The sequence below is a fragment of the Oncorhynchus gorbuscha genome, linkage group LG10 (assembly GCF_021184085.1).
Source record: "Oncorhynchus gorbuscha isolate QuinsamMale2020 ecotype Even-year linkage group LG10, OgorEven_v1.0, whole genome shotgun sequence".
Classification (NCBI taxonomy): Eukaryota; Metazoa; Chordata; class Actinopteri; order Salmoniformes; family Salmonidae; genus Oncorhynchus; species Oncorhynchus gorbuscha.
Window position 1 is genome coordinate 27371860 of NC_060182.1, and position 26733 is coordinate 27398592.

General features: G+C 43.0%; 2 protein-coding genes across 10 annotated transcripts in view; both read left to right on the forward strand.

Annotated features, from left to right (window-relative positions):
• Positions 1-9955, forward strand: part of LOC124045789 (5'-nucleotidase domain-containing protein 2-like) — a 33448-nt gene extending 23493 nt beyond the window's left edge. Inside the window, exons 7-15 of one of the 5 annotated variants that reach the window (XR_006840904.1) lie at positions 1556-1616; positions 2341-2443; positions 2581-2682; positions 2815-2896; positions 5373-5459; positions 7170-7310; positions 8181-8301; positions 8678-8742; positions 9443-9520. Coding sequence is in view for 3 of the 5 variants with exons in the window: in XM_046365417.1 (XP_046221373.1) it covers positions 1556-1616; positions 2341-2443; positions 2581-2682; positions 2815-2896; positions 5373-5459; positions 7170-7310; positions 8678-8742; positions 9443-9704 (903 nt within the window). In the remaining 2 variants the exon portion in view is untranslated. Of the gene's footprint in view, positions 1-1555; positions 1617-2340; positions 2444-2580; positions 2683-2814; positions 2897-5372; positions 5460-7169; positions 7311-8180; positions 8589-8677; positions 8743-9442 lie in introns of those variants that run through there. The other 4 variants (XR_006840905.1, XM_046365417.1, XM_046365418.1 and 1 more) reach the window with 4 other exon arrangements.
• A 5264-nt stretch (positions 9956-15219) lies between these two features.
• On the forward strand, positions 15220-25873 carry LOC124045790 (TBC1 domain family member 25-like). 5 transcript variants are annotated; one of them, XM_046365420.1, is made up of 8 exons: positions 15220-15392; positions 16364-16473; positions 16966-17120; positions 17355-17554; positions 17652-17843; positions 19053-19328; positions 20710-22287; positions 25200-25873. In XM_046365420.1, the coding sequence occupies exons 1-8, from the start codon at positions 15348-15350 to the stop codon at positions 25569-25571; spliced, it is 2928 nt and encodes a 975-aa protein (XP_046221376.1). In that variant the 5' UTR covers positions 15220-15347; the 3' UTR covers positions 25572-25873. The 5 variants fall into 5 exon arrangements, with proteins under 5 accessions (XP_046221376.1, XP_046221377.1, XP_046221378.1 ...); XM_046365421.1 differs by having other exon boundaries at positions 25203-25873; XM_046365422.1 differs by having other exon boundaries at positions 17355-17479.
• The last annotated feature ends 860 nt before the right edge of the window (positions 25874-26733 follow it).

Sequence of the window (26733 nt, forward strand, 5' to 3'; positions counted from 1 at the left end):
TTTCTTTACACCAGCAATAACATCTGCTAAATATATTTATGTGACCAATAAAATGTGACTTGATTTGATTTAGCTAATGTAGCATGCCTGCTCAATGTGCCTGCTAGCTACTAACTATCTTTATTGACAAACACAGAGATTAAATTTTGCTAGCTACTGAGTTTTGGCACTGCTAAACAGAATGAAGCTTGTGCTTTATTTACAGTAGTTTGGCAGCTTGCTAATAAATAAGTTGTAGACAAGTTCTCAAATCAGTCCAGAGGGCAACGGACTCGATGCAGTCTGCAGTGCACTAATAGTTTTCATACAAATTATTTTACTTAAAATACTGCACCAAACATCATAGCTAGATGTAAAATTGTGCGATTAAGACCACACAAAAAACGTAAAATGAATGAATGTCACGTGTGCTCCCTCTCCGGCCTCTAGGTCACCAGGCTGCTCATTATGGCGCACACCTGTCACCATCGTTACGCGCATTATGTCACTCACCTGGACTCCATCACCTCTTTGATTACCTGCCCTATATATGTTACTCCCTTTGGGTCCTTCCCCATGGGTCATTGTTTCTGTCATGCCTGTGTTGTTCTTATTTTGTATTATGGTTGGTTTATTTATTAAAACACTCACTCCCTGAACTTGCTTCCCGACTCTCAGCGCACATCGTTACAGAATAACATCGCACCTACGGGAAGCATCAGGGAGTGTTTTTCTTTTTTGTGTCAGGTGGAATGACGTTGGATCCGGGAGCTGCTACAGGCTTTCATGCCTCAGCCTGATCGCCAGGCTTCCTTGCCTCCACCGGCTCGTCAGGCTCTCACGCCTCAACCGAATCGCCAGCATCTCACGCCTCAACCGGATCGCCAGGCTCTCACGCCTCAACCGGATCGCCAGGCTCTCACGCCTCAGCCGATTTGTCAGGTTTCTGCGCCTTGGCGGAGACGACCAGTCCGATCCTGATCCCCGGGATCGTCCCTGTGGTTGGCATCCTGCGGCTGGAGCCGAACGCAACAGGAAAGGGGTACTGTCAAGTATGCTCGCTCTCCGTCGTCTAGGTCACCAGGCTGCTCGTTATGGCGCACACCTGTCACCATCGTTACGCGCATTATGGCATTCACCTGGATTCCATCACCTCCGTGATTACCTGCCCTATATATATGTCACCCCCTTTGTTTCCTTTTTTGTGGTTTGGTTGAGAAGGCTAATGCAAGCCTTGTTATGTAAAATTGCTGATTCAGAATGTCTGATTGGTTCTGAACAAACTGTACTTCCCAGTCAGACGTACAGTAAGTGAGTGGCAAGATTCCAGGGATGCTAGCTGTTTATAGCAAACTATGCAACATTCAATGAATGTTCTCTCCCAAGAGAGAGAACCATGTTGAAAAAACATGTCTGGTTAAATTTCCTTTTAGATAGGCGTAGAAAGCCATCAAAAGAGTAAATACAGAAGTCGAGTCAAGAATGTATTTAAACCTTGAGCAAGACGACTGTATATAAGCATACTCAGGGAAAACAGTCAGCTCAACTGCTTATCCACTGTGTTTATTTTCCTAAGGATGCCATTGGAATGGTGCATATCAAAGGCTACATGTACAAGTGGATAATGCAAGACTTGGGTGAGATATACTATTATGTTTAAAAAATATTTGCTTCTAGATATAAATCTCATGTTTCTATCGGATGCTTCCTATGTCACCCACACCCAGTTTGCAGGTTCTTTCAAACTGAATAGTGTGAAAATCCCCTATATTAAAAGCATTGTTGTCTTGCTTCACTCTTCATTCTTTGTATTTGAAAACCTAAACAGTGTAGCAATTTAACAGCCCTGCAGATAATATTTTTTGGGTTATGATTAGGTAAAAAGCATGTTTTTCAAGCCAGAAAACCATGGCCAAGTGGAAGTCAAGATAATTGATAAAACGTTACTAACATACTTTTAAAGTGCAAAAATATTACCATACTTTTAAGTGAATATAAAAATGATAGTACACTTAACAATTTATAACCTTAAACCCTAGTTTTTGTTTAAATATGTGTTTACGGAGTTTAGGTTTGGCAGGAATTGAGAGAAGAACATTTTAGGACATATCTATCTCTTTATACTCGGCTCTCTCACAGTTTCAAGAAAAGTACTTTAAATGCCTTCATCTTTTGCTTAAATGCTACAGGACTGTTTCCAAATGGGAAAATCTGCCAGTTTCTTCCAAGGAACAATACATTCTGATGGAAGTGGAATATTTACATACTTTTGAAATGCTCTAGGGAAGCTCAGTCTGCTTGAAGTCAGGATATTCCAGTTGGAATTGACCCCCCCCCCCTCTTCTCATCTCCCTCCCACAGAGAAATATATCCTCAGAGGTGATGAGACTTATGCAGTTCTACACCGTCTGGCAAGCCATGGCAAGAAGCTCTTCCTTATAACCAACAGCCCATTTAGCTTTGTGTGAGTGCCATCAACCAAACGGAGTTAATCAGAGATATACATGCAGGTTGTTGATTTGTTCTCTGGGCATGTTCAGCTCTGCACATTATCTGCACCTTTCGTGGTTGTTGACTTACCAGCTTTTTTTCTTCATTTAGAGACAAAGGGATGAAATACATGGTAGGAAAGGACTGGAGGGACTTATTTGACATTGTCATTGTTCAAGCTGACAAACCACACTTCTTCAACAGCTGTGGCAAGTAAGTGGTACACTGCATACCTTTATATTCCCAATCAAGAAGTGTCCAAATTCCGAAACTTTGGTCTTCACATAAATTCACAGAAAATGCATACTGTTAAGGTCATTCTGTAACCATATTTGCCACTTGCAGACCTTTCAGACGTTTAGATAGCAACGGGGACCTTCAGTGGGACAAGATCAAGAGCTTGGATAAGGGCCAGGTCTACAAACAGGTAGGAGCGGAGACATTACCCAGCAGTATTACTGTATACAGTATATGGAACTAAAGTGGCACGTTGGCTGGTACTGTCTTTTCCAACTTGGAAAATATATGGATAACTCAAAGTGACTAACTCAGTTGCAGGATTTACCAGCATTGACTACTTGCATAACAGATTGTGGTAATTTGAGATTCACAATGTCAAAACTGTATTTGTTCCTTTTATTGTGGGAAGTGAATGACTCATGATTGGACTGGTATGTTAACTCTTTAATCAACCTGAATAAAATGTCCAAAGTCTTGAGTTAGGCTGGTGTTACAAAGTTGGCCTTTGAAGCCTGTGCAAAGATGTTAGTCTTGTGTCCTTGAATTTAGGTCAGAATAGAATAGACTAAACTTTATTGTCCATCCAGGATGGACATCACCTTCCATTAAAAGGATCACATACATTCTCACATCATGGGGCGGCAGCGTAGCCTAGTGTGTGTTGGACTAGTAACCGGAAGGTTGCGAGTTCAAACCCCCGAGCTGACAAGGTACAAATCTGTCGTTCTGCCCCTGAACAGGCAGTTAACCCACTGTTCCCAGGCCGTCATTGAAAATAAGAATATGTTCTTAACTGACTTGCCTGGTTAAATAAAGGTAAAAATTAAAAATTAAATTAATACACACTTAAACCAGTCAGTCGATCATACTAAAAACATAGGCCATGCGTTCACTCACAACTGACCGCTGTCCCAACTGTACTGGATAGATAAGTACATATACAGATCAAATTTACGGTTGCATTTAGTAGTCCAACAGCACAATGAATGAATGTTTGAACACGTTCTTCTTGGCCATGGGCATTCTGAAGTTCCGGACAGAGAGAAGCCTCTCAAACTGAGGGTGGGAGGTGTCACCAATGACAGCCAGTGCCTTCTTTATGGTTGATTTGTGGAACAGAATGCTCAAATGTGCCTGTGGTCGACCAATTACTTTGCTGGCTGTGTTTACTATTCTGGTCAGTTTGCTTTAGCTCCTCACGCTCAGATTACCATACCAGACTGTCATATTGAACGTGTGGATGCTCTCCACCAAGCTGCTGTACACCCTCTCCAGAGCATCTTGGCTGAGCCCAAACGCCTTCAAATTCCTGATTAAAAACAGGCAATGGCTTGCTTTAAAACAAATAGTCTGCATTCTCTGTAAAACTCAGCTTCTTATCAATTTGTGTCCCCAGATGTTTGAAACACTCAACCACATCCAGTGGTTGGTCTTTCAGAGAGAGTGGTTGGGACATTGGCAAGTTGTTGCCATTGATGATCAACTCATTTGTCTTTTCTACATTGATGTGGAGGGTACTTGACCAGCATCATTCTTGAAGGTTTTGATCTGTTTAAAATAGTTGTACCCATCTGACGTAGCATCTTTAAAAAAGAGTCCTATTAGAGCCATGTCATCCGCATACTTAAAGTCTCACATTGTTTCGGTGGATCTTCATTTCATTAGTGTAGGTAGAGAACAACAACAGTGAAAGGACACACCCCTGGGGTGCCCCTGTGTTCAGGGTCAGTTCATCAGAGGGCCCCATTCATGAGGACCCTCTGTGGGCGGTCAGTTTAAGTCCTTGATCCAACCTGCGAGGCCGCCGTTGACATTCAGGTCCAGTAGTTGTTTCAGCAGTATGTGCATTTGCATTGTATTGAAAGCTGAACTAAAATCAATAAATAACGTGTGCATATGATTTATCATGTTGAAGGTGACTGACTAGCCACTATGTTCACCAAGGTCAGGATAGCATCCTCACTCCCCCTCTGACTAATAGGCAAACTGTATCAGGTCCAGATGATCTGCTATGGACAGGGTAAGGTGCTTACTAACAACCCTTTCATGCATTGGGCCAGAAGGGGTGTGAGGGCCACAGGCGAAAGTCATTTGTAGTTTGGCCTCTGACTTCTTAGGCACCGGTACAATGGTCGACACCTTCCAGGAGTTTTGCACAGTACAGGTGCTCAGAAGGAGTTGAAACAGTTGTGTGAAGACTCCCTTGAGCTGGTCGACGCAGACCGTCAGTACTTTGCCCCGTAGTCCATCTGAGCCCGGTGCTTTCTGTGGCTTAATATGTGACAAGCATGAGGCCACCTCGTTCTGTTATCTGGACAGGATTTGGGGACAATCGATCAGGCTTGGTGATAAATGTATACTACTTTGATGAAATTACATGTATTGTTGCCTCACAGTTGGCCATGTTAACCATGCAGTACTTTTCATCTAAGAACACTGCCAACATCATTGCCAGACTGACCTTCAAGGCCAATAATTGTCTGTTGCTAAAGCCTCAGCAGAATTTGATGAAAGACCACATCCATGACCACATAATTACTGTCATGTTATAGTTTTTCCAATCCACGTTGTTTGTCATATTTCCTCTGTTAACTTCAACCATTGTCTGATTTAACTTAATAATAATTCCTTGTGACATTCATTACGCTGTCTCCTTGTTGTAGGGCAACCTGTTTGACTTTCTCAGGCTCACAGGATGGAGAGGATCCAAGGTGCTGTACTTTGGAGATCATCTGTACAGTGACTTGGCAGTGAGTCATACTATATTTACAGTACCAGTCACAAGTTTGGACACATCTACTCATTCCAGGGTTTTTCTTTATTTTTGCTATTTTCTACATTGTAGAATAATATTGAAGATATCAAAACTATGAAATAACACATATAGAATCATGTATTAACCACAAAGTGTTAAACAAATTAAAATATGTTAATATATTAATAATAATTAGCCACTGTTTGTCTTGATGACAGCTTTGCACACTCTTGGCATTCTCTCAACCAGCTTCATGAGGTAGTCAGTCACCTGGTGTGCCTTGTTAAAAGTTAGTTTGTGGAATTTATTTCCTTAATGCCTTTGAGCCAATCAGTTGTGTTTTTACAAGGTAGGGGTGATACAGAAGATGGCCCTATTTGGTAAAAGACCAAGCCCATATTATGGGAAGGACAGCTCAAATAAGCAAAGAGAAATGACAGTCCATCATTACTTTAAGACATGAAGGTCAGTCAATCTGGATTATTTCAAGAACTTGTAAGGTTTCTTCAAGTGCAGTCGCAAAAACAATCAAGCGCTATGATGAAACTGGCTCTCGTGAGGACTGCCACAGTAAAGGAAGACCCAGAGTTACCTCTGCTGCAGAGGATAAGTTCATTAGAGTTACCAGCCTCAGAAATTGCAACCCAAATAAATGCTTCAGAGTTCAAGTAACAGACACATCTCAACATCAACTGTTCAGAGGAGACTACGTGAATCAGGCCTTCATGGTCGAATTGCTGCAAAGAAACAACTACTAAAGGACACCAATAATAAGGAGAGACTTGCTTGGGCCAAGAAACATGAGCAATGGCCATTAGACCGGTGGAAGTCTGTCCTTTGACAGAAATTTGAGATTTTTGGTTCCAACCTCCCTGTCTTTGTGAGATACAGAGTAGATGAACGGATGATCTCTGCATGTGTGGTTCCCACCGTCAAGCATGGAGGTGTGGTGCTATGCTGGTGACACTGTCTGTGATTTATTTAGATTTCAAGGCACACAACTAGCATTGCTACCACAGTATTCTGCAGCGATACTTCATCCCATCTGGTTTGGGCCTATCATTTGTTTTTTCAACAGGACAATGACCCAACTCACCTCCAGGCTGTGTAAGTGCTATTTGACCAAGAAGGAAAGTGGTGGAGTGCTGCATCAGATGACCTGTCCTCCACAATCCTCTGACCTCAACCCAATTGAGATGGTTTGGGATGAGTTGGACTGCAGAGTGGAAAACCAGCCAACAAGTGCTCAGCATATGTGGGAACTCCTTCAAGACTATTGGAAAAGCATTCCAGGTGATTGAAAGAATGCCAAGAGATTTCAAAGCTGTCATCGAAGGCAAAGGGTGGCTGCTTTGAAGAATCTGAAATGGCAAAATGTAACACTTTTTTGGTTACTACATGATTCCATATGTGTCATTTCATAGTTTTGATGTCTTCACTATTCTACAATTTAGAGAAGAAAAAAAGCCCTTGAATGAGTAGGTGTGTCCAAATGTTTGACTGGTATTGTGGTGGTACTGGTACTATGTCTGAATGTTTTGGTGACTGATGCAGGCAGTGTGGATGTGATTTCTCCACAAAGGAAATTGCAAACAGAAATTGACTTTGTTTTAAGGTCTGTGTCCCACATTGTGCTTACTGTAATAACCCGTGTCATGTTGTGGCTAGTCATTGTACTGGGCTGACTACTTATGCTCTTCTGCAGGACCTGATGCTGCGTCACGGCTGGCGGACAGGAGCCATAGTACCGGAGCTGGAGGTGGAGACCAGGGTTGTGAACACGGAGCAGTATGCCCAGGGCCTCACCTGGCTGCAGGCACTCACCGGTCTGCTGGAGCGCATGCAGGTACACTTATAGAGCTATAGGGTGTTCTACAACATAGAAATCGGCAAACTGTGAGGTCAAAACAATGTTGCGTTTACCGGTTGGAAATCCCACTCATCGCTTATGGAGCAGCACCGCTCCACACTCACAGTGTGGGACAAAATGCTGCTCAAAACTCGCTCCATTCATTAAAATCATAATTTAGCCAACACCCATCTATTTTTGTGACTGCCTTGACCTACCATATGGTATTGAAGTATTAAAACCAAACCATATGATTTGAATGAAAATGATTTTAATAAACATGAAAAGGGGAATGTAAGAAGCGCTCATTTCAAATAGGCCACATTAAATATTATACAACATATAAACACTCTACATGGGTCAGGAGCCAGACAGGGAGCCTAAGAAGGAACTAAAATGAATTATTTAGGCTGTATTATTTCAAGGCTATAGCCTACAAAGGAATACATTGTGAAGCATTTGCGAGTGTTACAGAATAGGCTGGTAGGGACATAAAGCGCTCAACATTTAAACAACATTTCGTTGTATCATTATAGTCTATAAGTTGAGTATATAGGCTGTGACTTAGAATGAAATGTAAAATGCCTTATTAGGCTTAGTCTAGTGTGCCTTTTTAATTCATTTTTAGAAACACGAGTTTGGCCAGAGTCTGTGGCTTCAGACTCATGCGATGATGCCTGGAGAGCAGGCCAGCAGTAGAGAATATCCTCTCTGAGCTTGCAGAGCCTCTGGGGATGCTAAACACCCTTTTGGCCACTCTGGTCAGGCTGGGCAGAGATGCAAAGGTGTTTTAGTTTTTAGTTTTCTGTAGGTAGGATAGGTAGGCCTAAAGGTTTTTTTTCTGCCCACCTTGTTCCTTTCTTTTAGCATGTACACGATGTACACCATCATGCTTTCTGGATACGCGTCTTTTCAGATTCCATAATGATTCTTTAGTTGTGGACACTACATCACCGCACTCCCCCTCTTGTTCCTGGTCCTCATCCTTGTAAGTCATTTTGATTTTGCAACTGTTTTATCAGTTTCTTTATTAAAATATGTTGAACTCTATGACAGTAGCTAAAGCAAGGGGCTATAGTAGCACACAAGTAGACTACAAATGCATGCTGGGCCAGGCATGCCCTGAGCTTGTGAAGTGAGCGAAATTGGAGCAGGCTCCAGCCTTTGGCAATCTCGCTCAGCGCTCCAGTCAAATTGGTCATGCTCCGCTGCACATACTCTGGTCCCAATCAATTGTACCCCCACAATAATCACTACTACAAGCTAATATTATAATTTTTTTTTTTACCCATCAGCCATGCCATGTTTTTTTATGTTAAGATGAAAGTGTTCAAGTAAAGACATTTTTATTGAACTTGTTGCAGATTCATCGAGATCCAGAGTCAAAGAAAGTTCTGCAGGATTGGTTGAAGGAGAGAGAAGAGCTTCGGTGAGTCTAGTGTTAGTAGATATTATACACTAAATATACAAAAGTATGTGGACATCCCTTGAAATTAGTGCTTTCGGCTATTTCATCACAGAATGCCACCTTTCAACAAGTCACTTCATCAAATTTCTACCCTGCTAGAGCTGCCCTGGTCAACTGTAAGTGTTGTTATTGTGAAGTGGAAATTATCTAGGAGCAACAATGGCTCAGCTGTGAAGTGGTAGGCCACACAAGCTCACAGAACGGGAACGCCGTAGCGTGCAATAAAATTGTCTGTCCTCGGTTGCAACACTCAATACAGAGTTCCAAACTGCCTCTGGGAGCAACATCAGCACAAGAACTGTTCATCGGGAGCTTCATGAATTGGGCTCCATTGCCGAGCAGCCGCACACATGCTTAAGATCACCTTGCACAATGCCAAGCATCAGCTGGAGTGGTGTAAAACTCGCCACCATTGTTATAGCAACAAAGGGGGGACCAACTCTATATTAATGCCCATGATTTTGGAATGAGATATAATCGACGAGCAGGTGTCCACATACTTTTGGTCATGTAGTGTATGTCATAATATTCTAAATTTAACCTATCAAGACCGTCGGACAGCAAGTCAGACCTAAAGGATTCAGTGTAATTTTGACTTAACAAGCTTCATACTGACCTATGAACTTCCTTTGACCCTTTCTTTCATTTTCCCCCCTCACAGAGCTGTGACCAAGAACCTGTTCAACCCTCACTTTGGTAGCATTTTCCGCACCTGCCACAACCCCACCTACTTCTCCCGTCGCCTGTGCCGCTTCTCTGATGTCTACATGGCATCCATCAGCTGTCTGCTGAACTACGACCTCTCCTACACCTTCTACCCTCGTCGCACCCCCCTGCAGCATGAGGCTCCCCTGTGGATGGACCAGCTTTGCACTGGCTGCATGAAGACTCCCTTTCTGGAGGAGATGGCTCACATCCGCTGAGAGGGGCAATCCAAGATCTCACAAACCGCAAACTGAATATGAAGATGCAGGAACTGAGGCTAAGCTGAGAGTAAGGAGGCATGGTGGACAACCCAGAACAGGTTAAAGGTCTGCACGGATCATGAGTGGGGCGGCAGGGTAGCCTAGTGGTTAGAGCGTTGGACTAGTAACCGGAAGGTTGCAAGTTTGAATCTCCGAGCTGACAAGGTACAAATCTATCGTTCTGCCCCTGAACAGGCAGTTAACCCACTGTTCCTAGGCCGTCATTGAAAAATAAGAATTTGTTCTTAACTGACTTGCCTAGTAAAATAAAGGTAAAATAAAAAATAAAATAAAAAGTGCCCCCTGCTGTATGCCAGTAGGCCTACAGTAGGAGCATATCATAATATCTGCCTAATCAAGTCACCCAATATCATTTGGTTGGCCAGGACATTTGATTGCTTTAGTTATTAGTTTTATTTTTTAGGTTAGTTAAGGTTGTAACTTGTTATCCACACCATGTACAAATGTATGTTTTTGATATCTGTCACATGATGACTTTTTAAATCTCATTTCATTTTAACCATGTAACGGACTGATGTCATATAATGATATACAGTATCTTATGACCGCATCAGTTTGAGTTTTGAGTAATGGATCTTGATTATTAGAATTTTTTACAAGTATATTTTAAGTCATTGGTGTTACCACCTTGAAAATTACTCATTACAAAGGACCTTGAGCATAGGGGCCTATATTAAAGGAAAGGATTAGTTAATCAAACCCTTTTAGTGTGTCGTAAATGTGAGGATTGAGAATTGTTTAAATAAAGTGTCATTGGTGTTGCATTGTGAGAAATTATTAATCTTATCACTTTTGTAAATTATTTGAAAAGGGTTATTGACCATAGATTTGCATTTCTGTGGCCTCCATTTTATGAAAATCCTCAATTACCTCAAAGTTGGCATTGGTGTTACTGCTCCTACTGGTGGCACAATGTTATCATAATGGTCCAAATGTATTAAGCTGCCATATTAGTTTGTTTATAATGGGAAAATGTATCCAAACATATAAATTAAATATAAATTACAAAAAATAAGAATTTGTTACAAAATGCAATACTCATGCCAACCCAAATCACAGAATGACCTTTTTAACTAAATGTGGTGTTTTTGTAGTAACTGAGCTTTCATGTCAGTTCCTGAACAGTACACTCCACCAAGGGAGGGAAGTATGGTAGGATGGTGAATTCAAGAATTGGAAAATCCTCTTGAAACATAAATGTCACTTTATAATTTTATTTTGCTTACTAAATTATTATTTGAGGATTCCAGCTATATATCATATACGTTGTACACTGAACAAAAATATAAACGCAAGGAGTTGGGCCCATGTTTCATGAGCTGAAATAAAAGATACCAGAAATATTCTATACTCACAAAAAGTGTATTTAGCAATGTTGTGCACACATTTGTTTATCACTGTTAGTGAGCATTTCCAGGATAATCCATCCACATGACAGGGTTGGCGTATCAAGAAGCTGATTAAACAGCATGATCATTACACAGGAGCGCCTTGTGCCAGGGACAATAAAGGCCACTCTAAAATGTGCAGTTTTATTACACAACAATGCCACAGACGTCTCACGTTTCGAGGGAGCATGTAGTTGGCATGCTGACTGCAGGAATTTGCACCAGAGCTGTTACCAGACAATTGAATGTTAATTTCTCATTTTAGAGAATTTGGCAGTATGTCCAACCGGCCACATGTAACCACGCCAGCCCAGGACCTCCACATCGTGCTCCTTCACCTGCGGGATCATCCGAGACAAGCCACCCGGACAGGTGACGAAGCTGGGTTTGCACAACCGAAGAATTTCTGCACAAACTGTCAGAAACTGTCTCAGGGAAGCTCATCTGCGTGCTCGTCGTCCTCACCAGAGTCTTGAGCTGACTACAAGTTTGGCATCGTAACCGACTTCTGTGGGTAAATGTTCACCTTCGATGGCCACTGGCATGCTGGAGAAGTGTGCTTTTCACAGATTAATCCCAGTTTCAACTGTACTGGGCAAATGGCAGACCGTGTGTATGGCGCGGTGTGGGTGAGTGGTTTGCTGAACAGAGTGCCCCATGGTGGCGGTGGGGTTATGGTACGGGCATGTATAAGCTACGAACATTTTGCAATTTGAATGCACAGTGCTACTGTGATGAGATTCTGAATCCCATTGTCGTGCCATTCGTCTGCCACCATCGCCTCATGTTTCAGCATGATAATTCCTGGAAGATGAACATTTCCCAGTTCTCCATTGCCTGCATACTCACCAGACATGTCACAAATTGAGTATGTTTGGGATGCTCTGGATCTACATGTAGGACAGCGTGTTTCAGTTCGAGCCAATATCTTGCAACTTCTCACAGCCATTGAAGAGGAGAGGGACAACATTCCACAGGCAAAAATCAACAGCCTGATCAACTCTATGCTAATGAGAACCTCCAAGTCAAAATTAACATAGCAAAGATTGTAAATTGACAAGATAGTGGAGTGACCACTAAAAATGGGAATGAATGTCTGCAAAGGCAGACAGGAAGAGGCGGGATCAGGTGAGAACATTCTAGCCAATAAGTGGGCAGATACACATGTAAACAAAAACAACAAGCACAACTCCAATACAAAATTGGTTTTCTCAAAGTTGCCGGAATGCCACGCCATTTATTTTTATTTATTTTATTTAACCTTTATTTAACCAGGTAGGCCAGTTAAGAACAAGTTCTCATTTACAACTGCGACCTGGCCAAGATAAAGCAAGCAGTGCGACAAAAACAACAACACAGAGTTACACATTGGATAAACAAACGTACAGTCAAAAACACAATACAAAAATCTATGTACAATGTGTGCAAACGTAGTAAGCTTAGGGAGGTAAGGCAATAAATAGGCCATAGAGGTGACATAATTACAATTTAGTATTAACTGGAGTGATAGATGTGCAGATGATGATGTCTAAGTAGAGATACTGGGGTGCAAAAGAGCAAGAAGATAAATAACAATATGGGGATGAAGTAGATATTTGGTTAGACGTGCTATTTACAGATGGGCTGTGTACAGCTGCAGCGATTGGCAAGCTGCTCTGACAGCTGACGTTTAAAGCTAGTGAGGGAGATATAAGTCTCCAACTTCAGTGATTTTTGCAATTTGTTCCAGTCATTGGCCGCAGAGGACTGGAAGGAAAGGCAGCCAAAGGGGGTGTTGGCTTTGGGGATGACCAGTGAAATATACCTGCTGGAGCACGTGCTACGGGTGGGTGTTGCTATGTTGACCAGTGAGCTGAGATAAGGCGGAGCTTTACCTAGCACAAGACTTATAGATGACCTGGAGCCAGTGGGTTTGGCGACAAATATGTAGCGAGGACCAGCCAACGAGAGCATACAGGTCGCAGTGATGGGTTGTATATGGGGCTTTGGTGACAAACGGATGGCACTGTGATAGACTGCATCCAATTAGCTGAGTAGAGTGTTGGAGGCAATTTTGTAAATGACATCACCGAAGTCAAGGATCGATAGGATAGTCAGTTACGAGGGTAAGTTTGGCAGCATGAGTGAAGGAGGCTTAAATAGGAAGCTGATTCTAGATTTAACTTTGGATTGGAGATGCTTAATGTGAGTCTAGTAGGAGAGTTTACAGTCTAGCCAGACACCTAGGTATTTATCGTTGTCCACATATTCTATGTCAGAACCGTCCAGAGTAGTGATGCTAGTCGGGCGGGTGCGGGCAGCGATCGGTTGAAGAGCATGCATTTCGTTTTGCTAGCATTTAAGAACAGTTGGGAGGCCACGGAAGGAGTGTTTTATGGCGTTGAAGCTTGTTTGGAGGTTTGTTAACACAGTGTCCAAAGAAGGGCCAGATGTACACAGAATGGTATTGTCTGCGTAGAGGTGGATCAAAGAATCACCCGCAGCAAGAGCTACATCATTGATATATAAAGAGAAAAGAGTCGCCCTGAGAATTGAACCCAGTGGCACCCCCATATAGATTGCCAGAGGTCCTGACAACAGGCCCTCTGATTTGACACACTGTACTCTATCTGAGAAGTAGTTAGTGAACCAGGCGAGGCAGTCATTAGAGAAACCAAGTCTATTGAGTCTGCTGCTAAGAATACGGTGTTTGACAGAGTTCAAAGCCTTGGCCAGGTTGATGAAGACATCTGCACAGAACTGTCTTTTATCGATAGTTGTTATGATATAGTTTAGGACCTTGAGCGTGGCTGAGGTGCACCCGTGACCAGCTCAGAAACCAGATCGCATAGCGGAGAAGGTACGGTGGAATTCGAAATGGTCGGTGATCTGTTGGTTCACTTGGCTTTCGAAGACTTTAGAAAGGCAGGGCAGGATGGATATAGGTCTGTAACAGTTTGGGTTGAGTGTGTCTCCTGCTTTGAAGAGGGGGATGACTGCTGGCAGCTTTCCAATCTTTTGGAATTTTAGACGATATGAACGAGAGGTTGAACAGATTAGTAATAGGGGTTGCAACAATGGCGGCAGATAATTTTAGGAGGAGAGGGTGTAGATTGTCTAGCCCAGCTGATTTGTAGGGATCCAGATTTTGCAGCTCTTTCAGAACATCAGCTGTCTGGATTTGGGTGAAGGGGAAGCGGGGGGTTGGGGGGCCCTTAAGCCAGTTGCTGTGGCAGGGTGCAGAGCTGTTGGCCGGCATTGGGGTAGCCAGGTGGAAAGCATGGCCAGCCGTAGAGAAATGCTTATTGAAATTCTCGATTATCATGGATTTATCAGTGGTGACAGCGTTTCCTAGTCTCAGTTCAGTGGGCTGCTGGGTGGAAGGTACTCTTATTCTCCATGGACTTTACAGTGTCCCAAAACGTATTGGAATTAGTGCTGCAGGATGTAAATTTTGTTTGAAAATGCTAGCCTTTGCTTTCCCTCTTGACTGTGTGTATTGGTTCCTTTATTGAGTACATTCATAACAAGCTAAACATTACCAAACATCTATTTCGATCAAATAAGCCTCAAGTAGCACATTTTTCAATTAAATTTGTTGACCAAATTCAACATTCTCACATTGACCTCCATACAAAAAAAATCCACACTTTCAAGGTGGGAAACTAAGGCATCATCTTTCTACGAAGAGTTTCCATGTTGGAAATTACCGTGTTCCGAGTGTCCTTAAACGCACCATCAGTAGCACTAAATGATGTAATGTATACGTGCGTCATATCCCGAGTTCCATTCGTGAAAGCTGAAACGTCAATATTTTTTTAGATATTAAAAGTCCTCATTTGTGTTAGCAAGAAAGGCATTTGGGGTATTTTTCCAATTTTGAGCTAGAATGTTAACATCGGATTATTCTCAAATTCTGTAGTAAATTATATTTTCTGTTTCTTGTTACTCAGAACATAATCACGGAAATAATATTTGAGAAATTTAGCTTCAGTGAAGTACTGCAAATGTGTGAATGAGCTTTTATTTTTAAACAAATTCCCGTCAAACAGGAAACAGATTTCTCTTAATGTCGTAGATGTACAGGTCTGGACAAAGCCGCGACTGAAAAACATGAGTCGCCGCAACCGTTCTCTTCCAATTTGACAAATGCCTATGTAAGAAAAATCGAATTGAATACAACAATCGCGGGTCCAGTGGACTCCTCATCAACATGGCAACTGATGAGGAGAGGGGCGTAGTGCGTGTCAAAGTCAAGGTGAGGAATATGTGAACGATGGAATAGCTGCAGCTAGCTTGGGGTACCCTTTGACATGTATCACATTTCCAGGTAGCTAGCTTTATTGTTATCACTGTGGCTGACGTATTTTGGCCATTTCTCGTTACATTTTGGTGACTTTTGCGTTAGCTTGTAGCAGTTTGAACTGCTATCATTTTCTTCTACCCAGAACAGTGCTTTGTTTTTTTTTTTAGCATTGATCCTGCTGACATCTAATGAGGATGGACCGTTATTCTGAACGTAACCCTCTTGAATCTTCTGACTACAGAAAGTAAATAATGTATCTATGAAAAATAACGGATTAGGACGATTCGATTATTGACAATAGGTCTAACTAGCTACCTGCTGGTGGTGTTGATATGTGATCGTGCACCGGGGAAACAATTTTAAAGCAATATTGAGAGTCAACTAAACCCGCGAATCTTGACAGCTAGTTAGAATGGTTTATTGTGTTATACCAAATAATGAACTGTTATTCACAGGCAGAACCCCACAGTGACGTGGCTGGTTATTAATACCGTTGTCGTGATGCTTTGGTAATAGTAGTGAGTCATTTAGTTAACATTGCCGTCATCACCAGATCAGCTCTGAGCTCTTGACTGAGAACTGGTAACACGTCATTTAGTGATATAAAAGGAAGCATTTCTGCTCTCTTGTGACAAATAGCCTACACCATTTAAAAAAAATCTACGACCCAATCGTTACAAAAAAAGGTTAGTCTGCCATTGTAGAAGGTCAGTCTGCTATTTATGACATTCACCTTTGTTGTTGGCTTTTGGTAGCCTGGGTTAACTGAATTTCAAAACTTCATTCTGGAACCCAGGCTAGCCTTTTTATTGGAACTGAAGAATGACATTGATTCAGTCACACATGATTTACAGTGATGATATAAAATAGGCCTACAATGTACCTCAATGAATGTTTACATGATTGTTTCTCGCCTTCCTCAGAAGTGTGAAGGGATGCTGCCAGTGGAGTTTCGCTCATTTGCTGTGGATCCTCAGATAACATCACTTGAGGTGCTGCAGCACATCCTCATCCGAGCCTTTGAGTTAAATGGGTGAGGAGGAGCATCAACATAATGTCTACAGTGCTGTTGATTGACATGGCAAGCAGAATTGTGGAGGTGCATAAAAAAAGGCAGCCTCCATGCACTTCATTAAGTTTGCCCTTTTGTACATAGCTCTTCGTTTCTCTTTTTTTGTATTGGCATTAGCACAGTTTACATGATCCCAATTTTAGCTCCAAGATGGCTGCAGTTTGAAAAAGTAGATTGTGCTGATTTGTTGGCGCATTGAACCATGTCGTGCGCCATAGTTTAAAAACTCCATGGATAGTGCTAAACATTGACAGAATATCTGAATTCCACCATTATTTTGCACTTTCACAATTCTGCAGACAATATTAGAAAGTATTGTTTCGTGAGAAAGCTTTGCCTACAGTAAAGTTTGAAAAGGTTATGGATATGGAATGACTTGGATTGCCATGTTTTATAGAATTGATATCAGCCTTTTAAATATTGCTATCAGCTATTTTCTTGTTTCCGAATTAGCAAACGCAACTTTGGAATAAGTTACCTATCCCGGGACCGTGGAGGTTTGGAAGTGTATCTTTCGCTCCTGTCTGACTGGGATTTAGATGCTGCATTTGTCAGTGCAGCTAAACCTTATCTACAACTCAAGATGGACATTAAGCCTGCCGAAGACAGTAAGCAGACCTGTCAAACGTTCTGTTGATGTGTTCCTATGGGTCACCACCTGAAGAACTTGTGTGTGTGTGCACGCTTTCATTCAGTATATGTTTTTGGGAAATGTGGTAAATTATCTTGTGTTAAGTAGCTCCTATTGAAACTTTTTTTGTTGTTGCAATGTATTTGTTGGCCTCTCCTTCATTACAGTCCCATTTTACGACCATCTCGTTTACCCTCCTTCTTCCTTTTAGGTCCCGTTATGGAAGACTGGGACATAATAAGCCCCAAAGAAGTGATTTGTTCTGACCAGCTTCCCGGGGATAGGAGGTCCTTGGCGGCTGCTGCCCTCCCCTTCACCCAGTCCCTACTGTCCCAGGTTACTGACAACGCTCTCGCTCTTCACCCTGTCAGCCATCTTTTTTACCAGCCAGTCACTGCTGCCTTGAGTCAGGTCCTTCTGCTAATGCTAAATAACTCCAGTTCTTAGGTTAGTGTTGCTCCCAAAGACCCACCTGCGGTTTAATCTCTTGCTGTCTGTCTCTGTTCAGATGATGGGTCGAACACTGTCCAGAGTACAACAGGCCTTGAGCTGGTCTTATGGGGAGGAGGTGAAGCCTTTCAAGCCCCCATTGAGCGATGCAGAGTTCCACAGTTACCTCAACGGCCAGGGCCAGCTTTCCCGACCAGAGGAACTGAGGCTACGCATCTATCATGGTGGGGTAGAGCCTTCACTACGCAAGGTAACGGTGCATTCACTGAGAGATTCCAACAACTAACAGACAGCTATTTTAACCCTCGATACCAAAGCATTTCACAAATATAATTGAAAGTACTAGAAAATCAAAGAAAATCCCATAGTGCCGAATCTTAACTTGAGTGTGTTTAACTTAGACTTTCTTGTAACCATGCATTGGTGTCAATGGGAGATTTACGCAGACATTTGAGTTTGAGAAAGGTACATGGTCTCCAAAACATGGTTGGGAATTGTGTACTTATGGTCTTTGGATATTAATAATTTCCCGAAGTGTGAATTAGATGTGGGACTAAAGCATGTTTCACTTCAGAGTGTAAACAGAGTATGTAGGTCATTCAATGTGGAACATGAATGTATGAGAAAATGAGCACAAAGAAATGCCATTTGAATGTAGAAGAGCGATATTGTTAAATTACTATACACTCACTATATTGTATGAACATAGATATTTTAGATAGTGAAGCTAAAACATTTAATTTGGCTCTGAGGTGGCAGTACAGAATGTCACCTTTTATTTGAGGGTATTTTCATACATATCTGTTTTACCATTTAGAAATGAAAGCACTTTATGTATCTCGTCCCCCCCATTTTGAAGGTGTCATAAGTATTTGGACAAATTCACTTATGTGTATTAAATTAGTCAAAAGTTTAGTATTTGGTCCCATATTTCTAGCATGCCAAGACTACAACAACCTTGCAACATTTGTTTTGGTTGTTTTTCAGATGATGTTGTGCCCAATAGAAGGGAATGGTAAATAATGTATTGTCATTTTGGAGTTATTGTAAATAAGAATATAATATGTTTTTGAACACTTTACATTAATGTGGATTCTACCATGGTTACGGATAATCATGAAAGATTTGTGGATAATGATGAAAAAAATGCTAACCTCCCCTGTTATTGGCAATGTTGATAGGTTAGCATCTCTTGGGGGTATGTCTTTGTGCTTTTTAACTTTCTCACTCATCATTATTCACAATTCATTCATGATTATCTATAATCATGGTAGCATCCACATTAATGTAGAAGTGTTCTTTACTGTCGCCTCATATGAAACATTTGGTCTAAAAATACAACATACTGGAGTATAGAGCCTACAAATTGCTGGTGTATATCCTACATGTCAAACCCCTTCTCTAATGGACAGTTTGTGGTAAAAAATAATTTCAGATCTGTCATTTCCTCTGTGTCCAGGTTGTGTGGCGTTACCTCCTGAACGTGTACCCCGATGGGCTGACCGGTCAGGAGAGGATGGACTACATGAAGAGAAAGACTAGGGAGTATGACCAGCTGAAGGGGGAGTGGTCAGCTAGGGTCAGTCCAGAGGACCTGGAGTTCATCAGGGGCAACGTACTGAAGGATGTCCTGAGGACCGACCGGGCCCATCCCTATTACGCCGGCTCCGAGGACAGCCCCCACCTCACTGCTCTCACGGACCTGCTTACCACCTTTGCCATTACACATCCACAGGTGTTGGGATCAATCTTTTTCCCATCCTCTTTGGTAGCCTGATGGTGGCTTTATACGGACATGTTTGCATTCCTTTTACATTCCTTGACATGCAGACATGCTAAGGGGTGTGGTGTTTATTAGCTCAGTGAGAACAAATATATACTCAACGCTGGTGTTTGGCGTCTTCAATTCTGTCTATTTGCATTTGAGTTATGATTAGTAAACTCCATCTGCTTGCAGTGATACAGTATATAGACAAATGTATGTGGACACCCCTTCAAATTAGTGGATTTGTCTATTTCAGCCACACCCATTGCTGACAGGTGTGTAAAATGGAGCTCACAGCCATGTAATCTCCATAGACAAACATTGGCAGAAGAATGGACTTAATGAAGAACCCAGGGACTTTCAATGTGGCACCGTCATAGGATGCCACCTTTCCAACAAGTCAGTTTCTCAAATTTCTGCCCTGCTAGAGCTGCCCCGGTCAACTAAGTGCTGTTATTGTGAAGTGGAAACATCTAGGAGCAACAATGGCTCAGCCACGAAGTGGTAGGTCACTCGGATAGCCAAGTGCTGAAGCACGCAGCTCATAAAATAATTGTCCGTCTTCGGTTGTAACACTCACTACTGAGTTCCAAACTGCCTGGAAGCAACATCAGCACAATAACAGTTTGTCGTGAGCTTTATGAAATGGGTTTCCATGGCCGAGCAGCCGCACACAAGCCTAAGATTGCAATGCCAAGCGTTGGCTGGAGTGGTGTAAAGCTCGCCGCCATTGGACTCTGGAGTAGTGGAAAAACGTTCTCTGGAGGGATGAATCATGCTTTACCATCTGGCAGTCCGACGGACGATTTTGGGTTTGGCAGATGCCAGGAGAACGCTACCTTCCCGAATGCATAGTGCCAGCTGTAAAGTTTGGTTGGTGAGGAATAATGGTCTGGGGCTGTTTTTCATGTTTCGGGCTAGGGAAATCTTAACGTTACAGTTAACAATGACATTCCAGACGATTAAGTGCTTCCAACTTTGTGGCAACAGTTTGAGGAAAGACCCTTTCCTGTTTCAGTATGACAATGCCCCTGTGCACACAGCGGGGTCCATACAGAAATGGTTTGTCGAGATCGGTGTGGAAGAACATCACTGGCCTGCACAGAGACCAAAACCCCATCGAACAACTTTGAGATTAATTGAAACACCGACTGCGAGCCAGGCCTAAATGCCCAACATCAGTGCCCGACCTCACTAATGCTCTTGTGGCTGAATGGAACCAATTCCACATTAAGGGCCAAGATTTTGGAATGAAATGTTTGACAAGCAGGTGTCCACATACTTTTGGTCATGTAGTGTATGTAATCCTAGTTTTTGCTGTGTTTTAATTCATTTCAACTCTGTTTCGTAGGTGTCGTACTGCCAAGGCATGAGTGACATCGCTTCTCCGATACTTGCCGTTATGGACAATGAGGCACATGCATTCATCTGTTTCTGTGGCATCATGAAACGCCTAGAGGGCAATTTCCGCCCGGATGGCCAACTCATGTCCGTCAAGTTCCAGCATCTGAAGCTGCTACTGCAGTACTCCGACCCCGAGTTCTACTGTTACTTGGTGTCCCGCGGAGCTGATGACCTGTTCTTCTGTTACCGCTGGCTGCTCTTGGAACTCAAACGGGAGTTTGCCTTCGACGATGCCCTGAGGATGCTGGAGGTCACCTGGAGCTCCCTGCCTCCTGATCCTCCCGAAACGGAAGTGGAGCTTTTTGGGCCGCCCCTAGAGACAGACCAGACCAGAATGACATCTGAGAGTGGTGTTGAAAAGAGGCCTGCTTTCACAGGTGAAGAAGAAGGGGAGCAGAAAGAGAAGCAGCGGAGACGACACATGTTGAGGCCTTCAAGAGAGGAGGCAGACGGCGGAAGAAAGATCGACATGGAGGAAGGAGAGCGGGAGGACAGAGGAGCCATAAGAGAGGGTGAGGGGAACTTTGACATGCCTTACGTAGGAAAGGAGAAGGCGCACAATAATGCGCCTGTTCCTCCCTTTGAGAAGCAGACCAGTTTTGGTGAGTTCAAATACTACAATGCACGGAACAAGGACAGCTTTGATTTCGTGGAGAGAGACCCACCAGAGGGTCCTGTTGAGATGGAAGCCTCCTCGCACCCTGTATCAAGTCCACTGGCCCGGCAGGTCACCGAGGACAGCGAGGAGGATCCAGGGGAGAGGGCACCTCTTATAACGGATGATGACAAGTCCTCCAGCCCAGAGACGGAGGAGAGGAGCTCCCCTAATGGACAAACAGCCTCTCCGGTCTCCCCATTTCCTCATGGTCTGCCAAGCTGGAAGAATGGTTCCTCTCCGTCTCCAGGCTCCACTCCCTCCCCCTCAAGTTGGAGGGGTGCCCTCCCAGACACCCCGTCACCAAAGTACACCTCCCCCATTTTACCCAATGGAAGGGTTGAGTCGCCAGAGAAAGCCACAAGAGGATTTGCCTCGGTGCCAAATGGAACCGGAGCTAACTCTCCCGCTACCCCCACAGGGAGGTCCTTGGTTTCCTCTCCCCTACTGACTAGATCATTGCTCTCCTCCCCTATTTTGTCCTTCGGGAGAGCTCTTCCTTCGCTGCCGGTCAGCACAGTGAACAAGTCCTTTCCCAGTAACCTCCCTTCTCCTTGCAGCAGAGCCTCCAGCACTGTGCCCAACACTCCAAATTCAACCAAACCAGAGAATACCACCATCAAACCTTGTTCCCTGCCACCGCCTCAAGAGTTTGGTAAAGGGAATCCTTTCATGTTGTTCCTGTGCCTGTCAATCCTGTTGGAGCATCGAGACCACATTATAAAGAACAGCTTTGATTACAACGAGCTGGCTATGCACTTTGACCGCCTTGTTCGGCGACACAATCTGGGCAGGGTGCTGCAGCGCGCCAAGGCCTTGTTTGCGGACTACCTGCAGAGTGAGGTGTGGGATTCGGAGGAAGGGGATGAGGTCAGCTCGGACTCGCCCACCACAGTCACTGCTGCTTTCCACTCCCCGCCCCCCTCTGCCACCAGGCCTCTTTTTACCCCTTTGTCATCCTCTCCAAACTCCACCTATAACCTGGCTGACACCATACCTTCCCCTTCTTCACCTATCTCCCTCTCTCCCTCCTCTTGACTTCTGTCACTATATCCCCAACACATTTACAGTACAATGAGAAATGGTTGCCTAGTCCAGCTGCTTGTCCCTTTATTGTTGCTCATCTTATTTAGCTCTCCACCCATACCAGACTTGACTAGGAGGTTACTACTGTTTTTCATGTCTATGCTGTCAGTATTGCTCTTCTCTCCATTTCCTCTAATCAACAAGTTCTCATGCTTACTCTTGCCTTGCTATGCACTCATCCATTGAGTTTTTACTGTTTCAAACTTTTAGTTACAGGGATAATAATGTTTCAAATACCTTTTACCTTTATATGAGGGCCCAGAGCTGGACACATTGTGTTGCCCACAGTTAACATGGATAAGAACCTCATTGGATAAGCCACAACTGTGTCTTCTTGACCAAAGAGCTCTAGTTGTGTGAACACACTGCTAAAAACCAAAACTGGCACATTGCTAGTCTGGACTTTTTAGCATAACTGCAGTGTGTATGGTTACTGGTTCAAGCTCTGCCCCCTCTGTTCCCTGACTTGGCTACAGTTGGAGTGGGCGCTGGCCATTGGAAGTATGGAGAAATATGAACAGTATGAATGAGTCATGCGACTCCTCTTAAAAATGCCCTGTTGAGAATATATCAAATATGCCTGTATTTGACTACACACATGCCAGCATAGTGATTATGAGGACACTATAACAACAGCAACTGAGCTTTGTAAAGGTTATATTCATGAGTCAGTAATTGCATTGTGTATCATTACATTTTCTATCAAAATAATTTAAATACTGTATCATTTTGGTGTTGCAAGGTCACATTTTAAATGTCAAGGTGAGATGAAGTTATTTTCTTTAGAAATACTATGAAGCATGTTGTGCCCCATAGGAATCTGAATGGCAAAGAAAAGTTACAGTATATTGGGAGAGGCCTTATAAGAAATCAATGGGTTTCAGTACTGCAGTTTCATGGCCAGTTTCTGCATTTGCGCTCACAATTGACTGTTTGCTTTTGAGTCACACGCAACCACTATGATCTGAACAATATACTGTATTAAATGGGAATGTTTTGCTATTCAGGGGTTCAATGGATCATTTAATCGATAACAAACAATGGATGCACAAATTATGCGTTTGCCCTAGATCATGTATGACTGGAACATTGCACAATGTGCACATAGCTACTATATGGTGCTAAAAGATTTCATAAGGTATAGGATTCATCATGGCTTTATGAGAATGGTTTTAAATGTGTAAATTAATGTTATACAGTGGGGGGAAAAAGTATTTAGTCAGCCACCAGTTGTGCAAGTTCTCCCACTTAAAAAGATGAGGCCTGTAATTTTCATCATAGGTACACTTCAACTATGACAGACAAAATGAGAAAAAACATCCAGAAAATCACATTGTAGGATTTTTTTATGAATTTATTTGCAAATTATGGTGGAAAATAAGTATTTGGTCACCTACAAAAGTTTATCTCAATACTTTGTTGGCAATGACAGAGGTCAAATGTTTTCTGTAAGTCTTCACAAGGTTTTCACACACTGTTGCTGGTATTTTGGCCCATTCCTCCATGCAGATCTCCTCTAGAGCAGTGATGTTTTGGAGCTGTTGCTGGGCAACACAGACTTTCAACTCCCTCCAAAGATTTTCTATGGGGTTGAGATCTGGAGACTGGCTAGGTCACACCAGGGCCTTGAAATGCTTCTTATGAAGCCACTCCTTCATTGCCCGGGCGGTGTGTTTGGGATCATTGTCATGCTGAAAGACCCAGCCGCGTTTCATCTTCAATGCCCTTGCTGACGGTAGGCTTTGTTACTTTGGTCCCAGCTCTCTGCAGGTCATTCACTAGGTCCCCCCGTGTGGTTCTGGTATTTTTGCTCACCGTTCTTGTGATCATTTTGACCCCACGGGGTGAGATCTTGCGTGAAGCCCCAGATCGAGGGAGATTATCAGTGGTCTTGTATGTCTTCCATTTCCTAATAATTGCTCCCACAGTTGATTTCTTCAAACCAAGCTGCTTACCTATTTCAGATTCAGTCTTCCCAGCCTGTTGCAGATCTACAATTTTGTTTCTGGTGTCCTTGCTCTTTGGTCTTGGCCATAGTAGAGTTTGGAGTGTGACTGTTTGAGGTTGTGGACAGGTGTCTTTTATACTGATAACAAGTTCAAACAGGTGCCATTAATACAGGTAACGAGTGGAGGACAGAGGAGCCTCTTAAAGAAGAAGTTACAGGTCTGTGAGCCAGAAATCTTGCTTGTTTGTAGGTGACCAAATACTTATTTTCCACCATAATTTGCAAATAAATTCATAAAAATTCTACAATGTTATTACCTGGATTTTTTTTCTCATTTTGTCTGTCATAGTTGACGTGTACCTATGATGAAAATTACAGGCCTCCCAGCTTTTTAAGTGGGAGAACTTGCACAATCGGTGGCTGACTAAATACTTTTTTTTGCCCCACTGTATTGCACAGTTCTGGCCATATATGGTCACCCCTGAACTTTTCTTAAATAATTCCCTATTTATTCTCGAATAAGTTCAATAAATTAAAAAAAAGGATTTTAAAACGATGGACAAATTTAAGCATTCGAAGAAAATAACACCCTCTCCACAATAAAACATGGGGAGGTGTGCTACCCCTGGTACTGGACTTGAATGTGTTCAATACATAATGAACTCAGCAGATTATCAAGGTGGTTTGGAGTGCAATGTTCAACCCAGTGTACAAAAACTGTCTATGTTAAATGTTGTGGATCTTCCAGCAGGTCAACAACCCGAACACACATCAGAAGCACGCTGTAATGGTTCAAGAAGAAACTCTGGACTGGCCAGCAAAGAGTCCAGATCTGAATCACATCTATAACCATTGGCGAGAGCTGAAAACTGCAGTTGGTGGAGGGCACCCCTCAAATATTGAAGAATTTGAGCAGTTTGCTGCTGAAGAGTGGGACAAATTGACAGTAGAAAGGAGCAGCAATCTGATTGATGGCTACAATAAGCATTTGTTGGAAGTTACATTGCATTTTGAAAATATTCAGACCCCTTCACTTTTTCCACATTTTATGTTATGTTACAGCCTTATTCTAAAACAGATTAACTTATTCTACACACAGAGCGAAAACTTTAAAATGTAAAACATAAATAACATACCTTATTTACATAACTATTCAGACCCTTTGCTTTGAGATTGTCCTTGAGATGTTTCTAAAACTTGATTGGAGTCCACCTGTGGTAAATTCAATTGATTGGACATGACTTGGAAAGGCACACACCTGTCTACTCAAGGTCCAAGGGTTGACGGTGCATGTCATAGCAAAACCAAGCCATGAGGTCGAAGTAATTGTCCGTAGAGCTCCAAGACAGGATTGTGTCGTCACAGATCTGGGGAAGGGTACCAAATTATTTCTGCTTTCATTGAAGGTCCCCAAAAACACAGTGGCCTCATCATTCTTAAAGGGAACAACTTTGGAACCACCAAGACTCTTCCTAGAGCTGTACACCAGGCCAAACTGAGCAATCGGTGAAGAAGGGCCTTGGTCAGAGAGGTGACCAAGAACCCGATGGTCACTCTGACAGAGCTCCAGTGTTCCTTTGTGGAGATGGGAGAACCTTACAGAAGGACAACCATCTCTGCAGCACTCCACCAATCAGGTGGAAGCCACTCCTCAGTAAAAGGCACATGAGAGCCCGCTTGGAGTTTGCCAGAAGGAACCTAAAGGGCTCTCTGACCATGAGATACAACATTTTCTGATCTGATGAAACCAAGATTGAACTCTGGCCTGAATGCCAAGCATCACGTCTGGCACCATCCCTACGATGAAGCATGGTGGTGGCAGCATCATGCTGTGGGGATGTTTTTCAGCGGCAGGGACTGAGAGACTAGTCAGGATCGAGGGAAAGATGAACGGCGCAAACTACAGAGAGATCCTTGATGAAAACCTGCTCCAGAACGCTCAGGACCTCAGACTGGGGTGAAGGATCACCTTCCAACAGGACTATGACCCTAAGCACACAGCAAAAACAACGCAGGAGTGGCTTTGGGACAAGTCTGTGAATGTCCTTGAGTGGCCCAGCCAGAGCCCAGACTTGAACCCGATCTAATATCTCTGGAGAGAACTGAAAATAGCTGTGCAGCGAAGCTCCCCATCCAGAGGATCTGCAGAGAGGAATGGAAGAAACTCTCCAAATACAGGTGTGCCAAGCTTATAGCGTCATACCCAAAAAGACTTGAGGCTGTAATCGCTGCCAAAGGTGCTTCAACAAAGTACTGAGTAAAGAGTCTGAATACTTATGTAA